The 13,972-nt window shown below is 39.6% G+C and overlaps 1 protein-coding gene across 1 annotated transcript; it reads right to left on the bottom strand.

The window, feature by feature from the left end:
• Positions 1-38: 38 nt before the first annotated feature.
• Positions 39-5,438, bottom strand: LOC145769892 (uncharacterized). Its single transcript, XM_082581434.1, has 7 exons — positions 5,247-5,438; positions 4,910-5,020; positions 3,283-3,342; positions 2,173-2,313; positions 1,799-1,909; positions 1,657-1,726; positions 39-427 (listed from the first exon to the last, which is right to left on the bottom strand). Exons 1-7 carry the CDS (start codon positions 5,352-5,354, stop codon positions 369-371), a joined length of 660 nt encoding a protein of 219 aa, XP_082437560.1. The 5' UTR covers positions 5,355-5,438; the 3' UTR covers positions 39-368.
• Between the last annotated feature and the right edge of the window lie 8,534 nt (positions 5,439-13,972).

Raw genomic sequence — 13,972 nt, 5'->3', positions numbered from 1 at the left:
CTGTGTAATCTGCGTGGCTTGTAACTTGAGCACATCAATTGCAGAAATGAAGGAGTAATTGTATTTTACAAAGATTGTGAAGCAGAAGCACTTTAGAGTTTGACAATATTTTAAGCTACAATTCAATCATCCCCGACTGAAACGTTGTGGAAGAAATTACGTTTAACAATAATTCCCTCAATTATGAAACATTCGGTTTATGTTGTGGTTGCCCACCTTACAGATGGTTCAGCGCTTTTGATTTCAAATTGAAAAAAATAAGTCAAGCATTGGAAAATGGGCACTTTATTTACAAGAATAGAAGTCGTGATGCTTTACAAGAAACAATGTCTGCACGATGCGCGCTCCAACATCGTCGGGGCAGCAATTTACAGAGGAGCGTATCCAGGAGGAGGATAGTCAGATCCTGGATACTTTGCAGGAGCAGCTGGAAAGCAAATTTGAAGATTGTTGAACTAAAGTTAAAATGTTTGTAGAGAAATTTAAAGTCAAACTTTTCCACAAGGTGGCTCGTTATCGCGAGACTTTATTTTGTCACAAAGTGAGAGCATTGCGATGAAAACAATGAACTGAAAACGAATCTTCGCCTGAAGAAAGATCTGCTGTCTGCTACCAAGCGAGCTATCTGACGTTCTGAAAGATCTATTCCGATGTCACTGGTGCAACTTACAACTTTACTGTATCACCAAGCAATCACCGAAACAGTGAAAGTTGAAGCCTCACGGCTACCATGGGAGCTACACTAATATGGTTAGATGAACGCATAATGCTGTCTACATGCTAAGCCTAATAGGTCGCGAACATTTCGAACAGCCAGGTAAATTTTCATAGTTCTACATGATAATATTGTGAACTAATAATGGTCTTCACTACTTCACAGCACGATGTTCTTTCAAAATCGTCCATGAAGAGGTGCGTATTCCGCCACCACAAATCATAGCCTCTCAGTGAGTGAGTGAGATGTCTTTCTGGAGACGAGTTTGCTTCTTTATTCGGCTGCAACCCAGAAACAATCAAACCTTCTCTTTCTAATTCAAACTCTACGTGCGCCGTATCAGTTTAGTGGTTGCTGCCGTAATTACCTCACCCCAGCTATTAGAACTTTCATATTAGTTTTGAAAGTCGAGAAGATATCAAAGTTGGATATGTTATTTTTAGAGAATGTTGGTTTTCAAAATAGTTCTGACTAAATAGATCTTTAAATTTTTAGTCAGGTACTTTTGGTCTCTCTCTACAACCTTGTCTGGAACCATAACTCCATTGTTTCCCATCTGGAAAACTCAATCCAACAAATAAAACATCGTCTGCTATGGCAAAACAACCTTTTCCACAAGCCACTCCTCAAGCTAAAGGACGAGATAAGTTTTAACAAAACAGAGCAACGAAATCCATGGCGAGACAAAGTGTTGCTTTCCCAGTCTATCGAACCATACGCGTAATTGATCAATTCAATGGAACAAACATTAATGAAGCATCTTCTATTGTTTTCATGTCCCTGCCGCCGTCATTTCATGGCTTAGTTCACGTCATGACGTCCTTGCATTGCGATGATGTCACTTGGTTCATGTTGTGACATCTTCACATGTCGTTGCAAGCACAAAAGATGCAAATACCAAAACGTGAATAATTTTTAGCAGGTATTAAAATCGAGGTTACCTTGAGCTGGTGCAAAGTGCTGGGTGTTTCCCTGGGCAACGAGGACATGAGCTGGTTGGTTGGAGGCACCCTAAAAAACATTTCATTAGCAAAGTCGAGCATAGCAGTCGGCTGATACTGAAATATACACCACCCGCCTCACCTTGCAGCATCCAGGCAAGGCACAGCAACAGTAGCTGGCGCTCACGATCAGTATGATGAAGGAGAGTCCACTGATGGCGGATACCGCGGCGAAAAGGCCCCACAGTGTTGTCTGCAAGTGGGCATGGTTAAATTGACGTTGCATAGGAGGCGCTGTAGCATCAGTGAAACAACTTCTCACAAAAAACAACCATTGGAAAACGGAAACTTTTTTTTCTGAAAATTATGACTTTAGTGCAGGTTGGTAAACCTCGCGCGTATAAAACCTTATTTACAATCACCAGCATCAGCAAGACAACAACTGATTGTCGCGTGTTCTTTGTCTAAACAATGAAAAAACTGATGCCATTTCTTGGGATTGCCATACTGACTCACCGCGATTTCGGTGGGATACTCGCCATCTTCTTCCAGCACTCGGTAAGCAACATAGGACCCGTATGCCAGCAGCCCAGTCCATATTGATTGTACTCCTGCTGATATCGCCCCAATGATGCTAAGTGTCATGTGGGTGTTGATCTGAAATGCAGAGTTGCTATGGAAACTATTTACTTCTTTCAAACCTGAATCCTGATCAGTGAGTTCACCATGATTGCCATGGAAACCTGTGCAATGCATTTGAAGGGCAGGTGAAAAATTTTCGCTCATAATGTCAAAGATTGAACTAGGGGAGTAGAAGAAATAAAATTGATTGATTTATTCTACCTTTCCCACATGGAAGTCGATTTGGGGTCAAATGCTTCGAAACTCACTGATAAGGTAATAATAATATTGATGATGATAATGATGGAGGATACGTTCAACACCATTATGCTCGTGGTATCTTAATTCTTAACCCTGGAGGCGTTGAATGGTAGCTTGGTTTGTAAACACCAGGACAACAAAGTGAATGAGAGACATATTTCAAACGTTTAAGGCATTAATGATCAGTGTTGTACGTTGACGCCGTCAACTTTTTGTTGACGCTGAGGCTAGCGCCGTCAGTTTATTTTTTAGTTGGCGGAAGTGATAGCGCCGTCAATTATTTTGCCGATTTTAAGCGTCAAGCGCTATGCGTCATTTTTCGTTTTCATGGAAAATCTCGTTTCACTATGAGAGTTAAATTTTGTTTGACGTTTTGACTTTCAGACTGATAGCGATGAACATTGAACAATCTTTTGTGTGGCAGCTGTTCGTCTATCCAATTATGCAGTTTCATGTTTGTTTATCATTATCCTGGGTTAATCTGAGTCGAGAAAAGACAAAATCGTCTTTCACAGCTCGAAACAGTCTCAAAAATCAAACTCGTTACAAATCGAATACTTCCGTTTTGTGAGACCTTGGCTAAAATAGCGCTAGAAATTAGCGCTGACGCCGTCAATTTCTTTAAAAGCTTACGCAGTACTTTACGCCGTAAAGTTTTTAGGCAATTCGCGCTGACGCTGACGCCGTCAATTTATTTCATTGACGCGTAGCCTACAACACTGTTAATGATGTTGGGCCACTTACAATGCATCTGGTGGTTGTTTTACTTCCAGCCGCGACTCCAAATCCTCCAGCAAGGATAAACTGAAAGCAACAAGATAAATGTCACCAGGAGGAATGTCACTAGGAGGAAGTTGTCATGGTTTCAATATTTACGAAACTAACCGAGATTTCAGTTTCCGTTAAAACTATATTCCACCACAACGGATGCATTTTGTTTAGTTTAGCTACAGAGAAGTTAATTTCTTCTTTCATGCGTTATTATTATGTTTTCAGAAGCGTTTCAAACAATGATAGATTTGCTCTGGTGCGAAAATTGAACTGAGCAAAACTTCTATAAGCAAACAGCAAAACTAGTCACGTGATTCATGATTCGTATAGAAAGGTAAAGTTGCTAAATATTACAAGTAGGCTGCTGTGAGGACTATGACGAAAGCAATGACATCTAACAATGTGGCGTCAGGTTGTCCTCAGATCGCGTTACCAAGTCATGTCACCAATACACGGAATAAACCATTACATTGTATTGGGGTCATGATCAATCATGATATGCTGGTTCTTCTTACTTTACTATGTTGCTGAGGGTGCACCTGTTGCCACCCTACGGCCAGGGGGTACTACGGTGACAGCGATCAACGTAAATCATTAATTTACGTCAGCTGTGACTGTCAGCCCGGGCCTCACATCCATTATTTCTCTCGGTCATTACTTTTCTCTTATTTGCAGACACAGCATCAGCACATGAAGATGCATCAGAGCCAATAACTGTTCGAGATCATTGCACTGGTTGTTAGCTTCCAGTGCGACAAACGCAGCACTCAATGCGACAAAATAAATAAACAAATACATCTGATGGACGCGTAACAGTTCAAAATAGGAAGCACCAAAGTTTTAACAAAAGCGGCTTCAAGGTCAAATGGTGATAAGTTCATCCTGCAGTGCCTGGGCTTGGTACACGTTACTATTTGAACGCAAACAGTTGAACCAGTTAGCGCAGTTACAAACCTTTCTAGGCCCACAGTTACATCACCATAGAAAGGTTTATTATAAGTGGCGATAGATCATACCAGCCTTCGACAACTATAGACTTTTTTAGCTATTTGAAATTAGATTGTAATTGTAATTAGAACTATTCAAGTTGTCTCAAATTAGACGAGTATTAGCTACCCAAGTTTTTACAATTAGAGTAGAATTCAATCTAGATTAGAATTAGTTAGACGCAGTTGTCACATATCTTTATTTTATTTAGATAACACCAAATATGGCTTCTCTGGATCAAAGTGGCATTCCACCATCACAGCACTAAAACCACCTACGTCATAATAAACATTGTGATGCAATGAATTAATGAATTATTCGAGTTAATGACTATATACTGCTTGAGCGATGGAGCGATAGCATGTCACTTTAATCTTGATCGTTTTGTTGCATTTCACTTATTAAGTTGCCACATACTGTTATCACCTGGATTCTAACTTAACTTTCAGGTGAGTAGGCAAGTACAACATAAAGCAAGTTTTCGTTTACTCACCAATGACAGTATTTGCCACCTACCGTCACCACGAGGGTGTTTTTTAAATAGTAATAAAACAACATTTACTACCGCGAGAATAGTTTTAAAATATCAACTATAAACTTGATGGAGACTTACCCATACTCCTCCCCAAACTCCAACGCCATTAGTGCTCTGCCCTGCTTGCAAGACGACCACTGCTGCTATGCCGATACCCAATGACAAAACACCAAGAACTATTTCAGTGATCTGAAGAGAAATCAAACTTATAGTAAGTTTGTATACAAAGATCACAGTTTGGCTTGGTCCTGAGACTTTTATTGAAGCATAATTTCAGACAAGTTCATATCTTAGTTAGCACAAAAATCGTTTTCTGTAGCTCTCCCGGGGTAATCGGGCAAACATTGTTCAGGTAAAAGCATATTATAGATCTTTAGACTTGAAAAGTCAAACAAGAAATTTAATGTGCACCTACCCCAAGTTTGCGGACGGCGTCCAGATGCTTTCTCTCACATTGAGGAGGACCAGGGTAGACAGTCTGATGTTGAATCGTCGTCGTTGTGAACGTTTCCTGGTTGTTCATCTTGAAAAGCTCACACTAGCCGAATCAGTAAAGAAATACTATTGATAATTATATCTATATATCTTCTGAAATTGACGAGAAACTAGATTATAAATACTTGTATTATTGTCCCTCCTATATGAATCATAACACACCAAGAAAACTTGTTGTTGTAAAGAATTCTCAAGATGGAATCAGCAAATTTGGCCTGATACGTTTCAAACCATCATCAAATAAAACTCTGACGTCTCCAATGCTGTGGTCTGGCAAGAAGTTTAAACGATTCATGGTTTTATCACTGATCAGATTCTTAGCTGCAACCTCAACACAAAGTGACAAACAAGTCAATAAGACCAACAACTAACTACTGACTGACCCTGGCGTATTTCACGCTGTGCCTTAGTTCTCTGAACTTCTCTGTTCTACCAGTGTTAGTGCTCGCCTTCACAAACAAACAGAAAGTACACGTTCTACAAATATCTTCGATACGCGCGAGCGCTCAGGTGGAATCGCGCTGGAAATCACCACTCACCACTCACACCACACTCGAAGGATGACGTGGAATCGACAATCGCCGACGTCAACGCGATATATTTGTAGACCAAGACAGAGCAAACCACTTTATTCGCGCTTTGCGAACGCGCAACAAAGCACGACCATCTTTGCTTCTCAGCCTTATCGCCACAGGAACAACTGGCTAGGGTTTCATGTGGAATTCAAACTGACTTGCATTGAAGTCAATAAAATCATGATTTTCCAGGCGGAACGTCGAGCTCATAAACAATGAACGATTCGGCGTCGTTTTGTTGACGTTACATCATTATAACAAAATGTCTGATTTCAAACACATGGAACTTGCAGTCTTACTTCGGGGCCAAATATGAGTGACCCGACAAGCCTGTGGGCGTCATACAAAAGTGATCTACATGGTGACCAATACGGAACAGTTGTTCAGCCACAAAACTGTGAACCAGCTCAGTCGCCGAGTGGTTTCGCCTTTGGTTCTGGTGCTGATAGACAGGGCCTGTGAGAGGGGGGTGCTGAGGGTACGGCGTACCCTTGAGGGCCCAGGCCTGTGTTTGTTGGGGGGCTCGAAATTGTGGTTTTATAGTTTACGCGCAAAAAATGTTTGGTTAAAACCATCTTAAACGACTGATTTCAACCATACAAGTTGTTATTCTTTAGTCCTGGGGGGCCCGTAATTTAGCAAAAGGGCCCAGAAAGGTAATCGAGTGCCTTTCGACGAAATTAGGGGCTCAAAATGGTAATTTAATGCTTTACGTGCAAAAATGTTCTGTTAAAAGCACCCTAAATTAAATCATAAAAGTTAGTTATTCTCTTGTCCTGGGGTGGGAGGGGCATAGTGTAGCAAAAGCAGGTTTGAGAAAACCCCAGGCAAAAAGCCCGGGTGATTTTTGTTTTTTTTTGTGTTTTTTAAGAACTATTTGACAGAGGTAGTTTCACGCTTATTTCACTTCAAAATGAATTTCGGAGTTAGAGCAGGAGCCGGAGAATACTTTCGGAGCAGGACTGGAGCCGGAGTCAAAAAAAGTGACTTCTTTCGTTCACCTCTGCTAGTGCTGGGCATGTGGCGAATGCAAAAGTTAATGAAGAAAGGTTAGGATTGGTCAGATGATTAACTTGATTATATTTCAACAAGATGTTATGTTTGAACCTTGGTAGAGAGCTTGGCTTGTGCCAGATACATATAACACTCAGTAACGTTAATGGATTTAACATTAAACATACAAAAAAAAAAACATGAAAAAACTACTAAATCCAACGTTTTCGACATGACATACCGGTAGTGTCCTCTTCAAAAATAATTATAAGCTACATCTAAGAGAAATAAAAAAATGAATTTAAAAATTTTACATCAAAGATGTAGCCTACAATAAGCGACACCTCTCAACAGCAGTACAGCACCATCAATAACTGACACACGAGTTCAATGCAGGATACAGAAATTGGCGAGGGTCAGATCACATGATAGCCTATGCACAACACAAAATAATAGTTTTGTTGCAGTCTGATACTATTATTGCGCACAGATGTCCAATTCTGCAGTAAAATGTTGTGTGGTGTGCAATACGCCTAAGCAAACATCACACTTTTTTCCCAAGACATAGGGGGCCGGAGTGAGAGGGGCCCCCGGAATGACTCTTCGTATCCCTAGTGAAAATTTCTCTCAGAGGCCCTGCTGATAGATCTTAGATCGATTCCAGGTCGAGTCATCCCAGCCACGATTCCTTCTACCTCTTACCAGGAAAGAGATTTGGGAAAGATTAAGGACGTAGTTTATTGAGATAATGTAAACAGTCAAATAAATGGTGGAATAGTTCTACTTTTGAGATGATAAATGAATAGTCTTGAAGGACTTTAACGAATGGTTTAGCACTTCCAACAAACAATCAAAGTAACTATGAATAGTAATGAATTCCAACAGAGACTATAAACAACCATATTTATTACAAAATTTAGCAAAACAGTTCACCACAGTGTCAATTTATCATGTGTGAAAATAACAGCAAAGTACTGTATCCTACATAAGCAGTGTAATGTCATGTAATATACAATTGACACTGCTAGATCTACAGCAGAGAATGTTATTGAAATTTAACATTTATTTTCACTTAGTGATAAACACACAAACATGAATGCGAGAATGTTATTTTGTGTCTTCCGACCATACAAGTCACAACAAATATTCTGCTGTTTCTGCATTTCGCTCAAGAGCAGATCCAGCCGGTAGCCTTAAGGAGGCGACTCCAACAAAACACAATGATGTGTAGGTGTCTACATGACCTTGCAAATACATCGTCAGTACAGTTAATTTTCTGTGTTTTAGAGGGAGCAATGGCTTTCCCCTCCCCTGGATAGGCTATACACTGACTTAAAGTTCAGTTGTTTTGCTTCGGTGCTGGATGCAACCTCGTCGTGGCCTTGTTGTTAACGTTGTAGGTGGGAAGGTACTTGGCAATTTTCAAAAACTTTATCAAGGTCTGCTTCGGCTTCCAACACAACTTACTATCTCTGCACCTGGCTACCTGCCATTACGCTTTGTTGGTGAAAACGTGTTGATGGAAACTTGAGATTCCTGTGCATATCGAGTTACTTCTCTGATAAAACCAGCCAGTTGCTTTCATTCGTGAACTGCGTCACCCACTCAATCTTTGAATAAACACCAATTCATGTCTTTTATCTTTACGTCAGAATCATAGTCATATAGAGCAAACTGGAGTACACTCAACTGAATTTGTCGTTTTTACATCGTTTCAACTTCGCTAGACGTTAGTGCGATGTGAAGAACAGGCAATGTTCACGTGCTGGAAGGTAGGCAGTGAATCAGTGTTATTACGCTACGAGTGACGTTGTTACATCTTGATGTTCCAGACAACAAAATCCTTCACTTTTACATTGATTCAACGTCTGCCGTTGAATTGCAAACGCAGCCGCAGACATTGATGCAAAATGACGAATTTTGCTGTGTAGGTTGTTCTCATCGCTGGCACTTCCTACAGTGCAAACTTCCTGCAGTGCTGTCAATCAAGCTTTGAACTGAAGGGCAATCCATCCATGGACAAGCTGGCAAAAATGCTGGGCTGCTTGTCCTGGCCTGTGGCATTCGTATGATACATTGATCCAATGTATGCTGCATACTCTACGTGTGCCTGCCTCTTCTTCAAATTTGTACGGTTAGTCGGTTACTAAACTAGGTAATCGCAACCACTTATCACGATGAATTTTACAGAGTCAACATATTCCATCACCATACTCCTAGCACCGTAGCGTTATAATGAGTCCAAGCACTCCAAGGGGTAGCATACTTTTGGACCCAGGGTGAATTTGAGAGGCCGAAACATTCTCAATAGGTCCCGAAACTTGAACAAACCATCATGTAAGCTTTGGATATATTGCGTTCTGTTTTCCACCTCTCTCCACTATTGAAAATTTATGTGTAACCACTGATTTAAAAACGTATATTGATGGCACACATCAGCCTACTGACGAGTGGAATGCTCAGTATTCCATCTTTAAGACTGTATAGGCTATGTAGGAACTAGCCTAATTTCAATATAACTTACTTTTTCAAACTCGTTTGCCGAATTTATGCAAATCAAGAAATCCTGACAGACTTTCGAGTAGTGATTATTTTCGTGTTGTGCGTATATTATTATTATTGTAAAATTGCCTAAAGCCCATTATTATTGCAAATAGGTTAAATCAGGAAAAGGAGAATGGGAAGGGCTTATTAGATAATGGGTAAAATTAGGAATGTTGTAGACCAAAAATTACCTTTGGCTAAATTTTCATGTCACGTTAAGTATTTGTGCTTCTTTAGTGCCCCCAACCAAAGGAGTCACGCGATTTCAGGTCAATTTAGATCATATTAAAATCAAAATTTAATTAAAGCTATAAGTGTGGACAATCGTTGCCTTTCATCAAGCTTCGTTCGATGGCAGTCAATAATATTCAAACAAGAAGAGTTTATTGCAGTTCTGTAAATCTACGTTTCGCCAATCATCTTAATATTTTAGCCATGAATCTAATTCTAAAAGTAGCCAATACTTTGTAGTTTCATTGAAACAAATAGCAGGTCAGAGCTTCCAATGGGGAATAGCAGGTCAGAGCTTCCAATGGGGAATAACATCTTCATCTTCTTGCAAATGTGGTGCTAAGAAACAAAGTGCAGACCACATCATCAACAACTGTACCATCTACAAGCCACCTAACGAAGAGGAAGGTCTGCGTATCTTGGATGATGAAACAAAAACTGGCCTCTCTTTAGCAGCCTTCCAATGTTGTCTGGGGGTCGTCGGACCAAATCGGCATGCGAAAACTCAACAAATCTTTCAACTCGGTAATTACATTTCAGCTACTGCCAAGTACGTAAATGAGATTTGTTTGTTTGTTTTGTTTGTTTATCTTTATCCTGCATTGCGGAAAGCGGACTTGAGCGCTATGCATCGGTGTACGCCTTCCGACGTACACCTGACCCACGCTGCAGCCGACGGCAATGTCTGTTTCCGATGGTCTACTTTACTTATGACTTAAATTTGGTACTACCCATTACTCGAACGTGCTCACGTCGGACTTGCTTGGTCATCGCTTGTCAAACTGAATTTACTGACTTGTGACATGCCAAGTTATAGCTTGTTTAGGTATTACTTGGTCAGTTTTATTAGTTTACCAACTTCAGCCACATGCTCAAATGTTGCTAGCTCAGTTGTCACTTGCTCAGTTGTCACATGCTCAGTTGTCGCTTGCTCAGTTGTCACTTGCTCAGTTGTCACTTGCTCAGTTGTCACTTGCTCAGTTGTCACTTGCTCAGCTGTCGTTTGCTCGGTTGTCGCTTGCTCAGTTGTCGCTTGCTCAGTTGTCACTTGCTCAGTTGTCGCTTGCTCAGTTGTCGCTTGCTCGGTTCACAACTGCTGACTTGTAGGAGACTCAGTCTGGGAACATCGCGAATCTGGAGTGGTAAAAGGATAGACCCTCGACCCCAAAAGCTCAAACGAAAAGGAAGAAAAGGCACAGGCTATACAAGAGTCGTTTCTTTACAACTGAAGTTGAAAAGGATGAGTATCCTGAACTCTGAATAACGTTTCGACAAAAGTATCGCAACAAATGACTGGCTTGGTTTATTGTTGTAGTCATGATATTGAACTATTGGTAAAGGTAAAGGTCCCATACTCAGGTAGGCTACTGAGCTTTGGGGATACACAGCGGGAAGACCTCGTTGAAAATAGCGCGTCTAATTTAGCTGGTTTACTTAATATTGCAATGAATAGTTACTTGATTATTTCAGCAGCGTAAGTTACTCTACCATCTACTTTGAAATTTCCATACCGTATGAGAAAGCCATGTGATCAGCTGCTGTTTTGCGGGCAAGAGCAATTAACGTAAGCTGTTTTTTGCTTTCGGCATTCTTTAAGTCCGTTTAAATTATCTAAATCTCTTTCGCGAAGTGTTTTATTTTGGAAACACTACTTGTAATAACCTTTTTATTGCCCCTCAACCATAAGTTTATGGAAGAGCGGCGCCCCCCCGGAAGTCGGCGCGAATGAACGCAGAGGTGGGCAATGGTCATCCGCTACTTTAAATGTATTGCCAACCTCTGATTATACGTGTTAAATATCACTTGTAATATTCAAAGTTAAGGTTTGCATTAGCAAACATAATAAAATATTTATTATATACTATTATATTGCACTTATATATAAAATATTATATTATTGTCATTATGGCTGGCTGAATAAAACAAACAAAACCACAAACGAGAGGAAACTAACGAGTGTGGTTTTAGAAAATGAGAGAACAATAATATAAACTGTTAATTTTATAATCGACTTGAATAACATGTCAAGTAGCAGCCACTCTATGAAGCAGTCTATGTATATTGTATATCAGCCGAACAAGCGATTCTTTGTTGTTTTAAGAAAACCTCTGAAACGTCAATCGCGTCTTCGTGCTGATAGAATTATTACGTTACTTTTACAGACATAAAGCTTATGTTTACTTAAATCCTTATATCTCTTTCCACCGAGTTGGTGATTTTTGAATTGTAGGAAAACAATTACATTTTTAGCAATTCTTTATTCGTTCTGAAAAACACGTTTAAATAATTGCTGTCAGTTTTTAGACGAGAAACTAAAGCTTGCAAGGGATTGTGACTCATGAAACGGCACCAGAGTATCTGTAGTGTGTTGTTTTAAAACGCTATTTTTAACTCTACTGCTCTAAAAAACAATTTTATGTCATCTTGTGGGCTGAAAATTAATCGTTGTTTTTCATCATCCATTTAAACGTTGGCATAGCACAGCCAACGGTAATTCAACGTCTAAATGTCGTTTGTCTGTATGTGAATGTAAATACTTGGTGTAGCACAATATTTCTTCGAAGCTTTCGCCGCATCTTGAAAGATGTTGTATGAACGTTAGCGAACGATTGTTATCCGCTTGCTTGCTTCAACCAAGGTATATTATTGAAGGTATTTTTTCTTATCATTGTCTTTAAATAACACAGTTCCTCTGTGTTTTGCTGCCATCAGCATAAAAGCTTAGCAAGGCAAAGTCTGTTTAGATGTGAAGGCATAGACGAGCAATTCTCTTTGAGTTTTGTATTAGCTGCATTTGGTAAAACGAGATGTTTAAATCTTAATTCTTAAGCATAAAGTGAGAAACTTTATGTTAAATATTTCTCGACCACTTACTAATTGTAAATTTTGTATTCTATTTGAATAAGATGCACTAGTAGAATCAATTGCTATATGACTGTTACGACTTATTATCATTTGGATTATTATTTGTACAGATTATCACTTCAAGCCCTGATTGCTGTCTCGGTGAGTCTGAACTGTAACCACCAGCTCTATCTAGGATTGAAGTAGCCTATATCTGCCCACTAAGTTTGTTAAACGACCTTGCGACCTGCAAACTTGCGACCTGCAACTTGTGATCCTGTGACTTGTAAACTTGCGACCTGCAAACTTGTGATCTTCTGACCTGTGATCTTGCAACCTTTCTGCCATAATAAACTAACAGAACTCAAGACCGTGTTCAGATTCAATCTACTTGGCTTGTTTCTCTGTCTGTTGTAGGCGTATAACCGTATTAACTAAGCGACGCATATAATTATCCAATCCACTGTTTGGCGCCAGTAAGAAAGATATTTTTTAACGTAGAATTCGCGTCAAAATTCTACATACGCTTTTCAAGATGTTCATCGATTGTATATTCTACAGTAGTGATGATCAAGCAAACATTAAATTTGACACGTTTTACTTTGTTTGTGTTGATCTAGGGATTGTAGATCATAGGGATACGAAACTTCATCCGCTTTTGGCTTATCCGCAACACTAGAAGGGTTACGTTTTTTTGTAATTTACAAAATATTTTACTTTTTATGGGTTATATAAGAAGAGTGAAGTTGGTTTTAAAGTAATTTAAGGTTTTTAGTTGAAAGCAAGCCAGCAGTAAAGCGTAAAAAAAATGTCAAATTGGCAATTGACCTTTCTAATGTTGAACAACGGAGTTGCGCGTCCCGTAATGTACCGTCCCTAGGTTTGATCTTCCAGTGATTCGTTGAAGTTTTGTAGATGATTTGTGAAATTTTAACTATTGTCATGATGGCTGAATAAAAACCACAAACGGGAAGAAAATAACGAGTATGGTTTTTTATTTCATATTCAATGCTCCCCAACATGTTAAGTTTTTTAAGAAAATGAGAGAAAATTCACTCTTTTTTTCTTCACCACTGAGGTTTATCTTTGTTAAATGTATGACCATGTTAAAGTTTTTACCGGACAATAGTAGGCCTATATACTGATGACCCAATTCATTGAATGCCATCTTCTAAATATTTATCATTCAAATGCGATGACAATGCGCTCCAGATCGAGCAGTCGCGGTGACCTGCCGCTGCTTACGTTAGTAGTTTCAAGCCTTTGCAAGTACGCAAAGGTCAAGCTCCATATAAGCTTTCTCAGTCCAAGGATAACGATTCTTACAATCTTCAAAGCAACCACATGACAACGCAATGACCCATCGTGAGGTATTCGCACTATCCTAAGCTGCAGTAGTAAGGTGGCTTTCCCAACCATACAGAAAGTCGGTTATAGATTGTATATTTGCTATTTTGCA

Source organism: Aplidium turbinatum, chromosome 5 (assembly GCF_918807975.1).
Source record: "Aplidium turbinatum chromosome 5, kaAplTurb1.1, whole genome shotgun sequence".
NCBI lineage: Eukaryota > Metazoa > Chordata > Ascidiacea > Aplousobranchia > Polyclinidae > Aplidium > Aplidium turbinatum.
This window is presented reverse-complemented; position numbering and strand designations above follow the sequence as displayed.

Coding starts and splice junctions, on each gene's coding strand:
- LOC145769892 (XM_082581434.1), bottom strand. CDS start 5,354: ATGAACAACCAGGAAACGTTCACAACGACGACGATTCAACATCAGACT. Junction 3,343..4,909: donor GAGTTTGGGGAGGAGTATGG/GTAAGTCTCCAT, acceptor TGTTGCTTTCAG/TTTATCCTTGCTGGAGGATT. Junction 1,910..2,172: donor AGTATCCCACCGAAATCGCG/GTGAGTCAGTAT, acceptor GCCCACTTGCAG/ACAACACTGTGGGGCCTTTT.